The sequence below is a fragment of the Oratosquilla oratoria genome, chromosome 7 (assembly GCF_046742065.1).
Source record: "Oratosquilla oratoria isolate Oo_2021 chromosome 7, ASM4674206v1, whole genome shotgun sequence".
Classification (NCBI taxonomy): Eukaryota; Metazoa; Arthropoda; class Malacostraca; order Stomatopoda; family Squillidae; genus Oratosquilla; species Oratosquilla oratoria.
The window spans coordinates 72,409,921-72,411,297 of NC_134783.1; the positions used below are offsets into that span (position 1 = coordinate 72,409,921).

Genomic DNA, 1,377 nt, shown 5'->3' on the forward strand with positions numbered 1-1,377 from the left:
CCCTAAATCGGATACCTACGCTGGGACGCAAACAAAACAAAACAAAAAACATTGACACAACAATTCGCCCTGGAAGATGGAACAAGAGAGTTCCGAAACGTCGGCCAATATAAGAGATCTCCTAAGCAGACTTACAGAAAATGATAAGTCAAATATTCGTCGTATAGAGACTATACGTAAGAAGATAATCAAAAATGAATCTTCAATAGCTTTTAACCTCGTCTGCCTGCAAGAGAATATATATATATATATATATATATATATACATATATATATATATATATATATGTATGTATATGTGTGTGTGTGTGTGTGTGTGTGTGTGTGTGTGTGTGTGTGTGTGTGTGTGTGTGTGTGTGTGTGTGTGTGTGTGTGTGTGTGTGTGTGTGTGTGTGTGTGTGTGTGTGTGTGTGTGTGTGTGTGTGTGTGTGTGTCTACCTGTGGTAGAAATTGCGAATGATCATTTAAGGACTTATTGTAAGGCAATTTGATACAGTTTTTGTCCCATGCAAACTTTTTAGTGGAATGGGAAGTGGATCCATAGTGACTAATTTTGGCTTTGCTTAGGGCTCTATTTAAAAACCAATCCTAATGGTTGTTTTTAGTTTTCGAAACAATTTGTCTAAGAAAATAGTTAATGCACATCAAAGACTGAGTGGACTGAGGCATGGATGTATATGATCCCCCCTGCTCTTCAACCTGATACTGGAGAGGGCTATCAGAGGGATTCCAAGGAAGAATCATGGACTGGTGCTTGAAACCGGAAGGGTAAATGTCTTGGCGTTCGCTGACGATGTAGACCTAGTAGATAGAACCTTAGAAGGGGTAAAAGAGATTTTCATGGTCTTTAAAGAGAGAGCAAATAGAATGGGATTACAGGTGAACAGTGCAAAAACAGAGCTAATGCAAATGAAAAAGGATGTTAATAGAGAGGAACAATTAGAAATAGATTATGCCAGGTATGGGGTGTGCAGAAGATTTAAATACCTTGGATCTATAGTTGATGATGATAATAATATGGAAACAGAAGTTAAAAGCAGAATAGCATTAGCCGATCGATGTTTCTACAGTCTCCAAAAAGTCCTGGGAAGAGCGAACATATCTAAAAAGACAACACTGAAGACCTCCAACACCATTACCAAACCAGTTTTACTGTATAAATGTGAAACATGGAGTCGCACAAAGAGAATGGAGCACTACTTATCTGTCTTTGAAAATAAAGTCTTTAGGAAGATATTTGGCCCAGTGTATGATGTAGATGAACAAGCATGGAGACGGAGACACAACCATGAACTGAGAGAGTTGGCAGATTAAGGAAGTATCGTAAATACAATAAAGGTAAAACGAATGCAATGGGCTGGTCATGTCGCCCGAATG

General features: G+C 38.5%; 1 protein-coding gene across 1 annotated transcript; it reads left to right on the plus strand.

Moving 5' to 3' along the window:
• Positions 1–909: 909 nt before the first annotated feature.
• Positions 910–1,314, plus strand: LOC143026858 (uncharacterized). Its single transcript, XM_076187639.1, has one exon. It carries the CDS (start codon positions 910–912, stop codon positions 1,312–1,314), a length of 405 nt encoding a protein of 134 aa, XP_076043754.1.
• Positions 1,315–1,377: the final 63 nt, after the last annotated feature.

What these genes read in the sequence shown, in the direction of transcription:
- LOC143026858 (XM_076187639.1), top strand. Translation starts at nt 910, where the DNA reads ATGAAAAAGGATGTTAATAGAGAGGAACAATTAGAAATAGATTATGCC.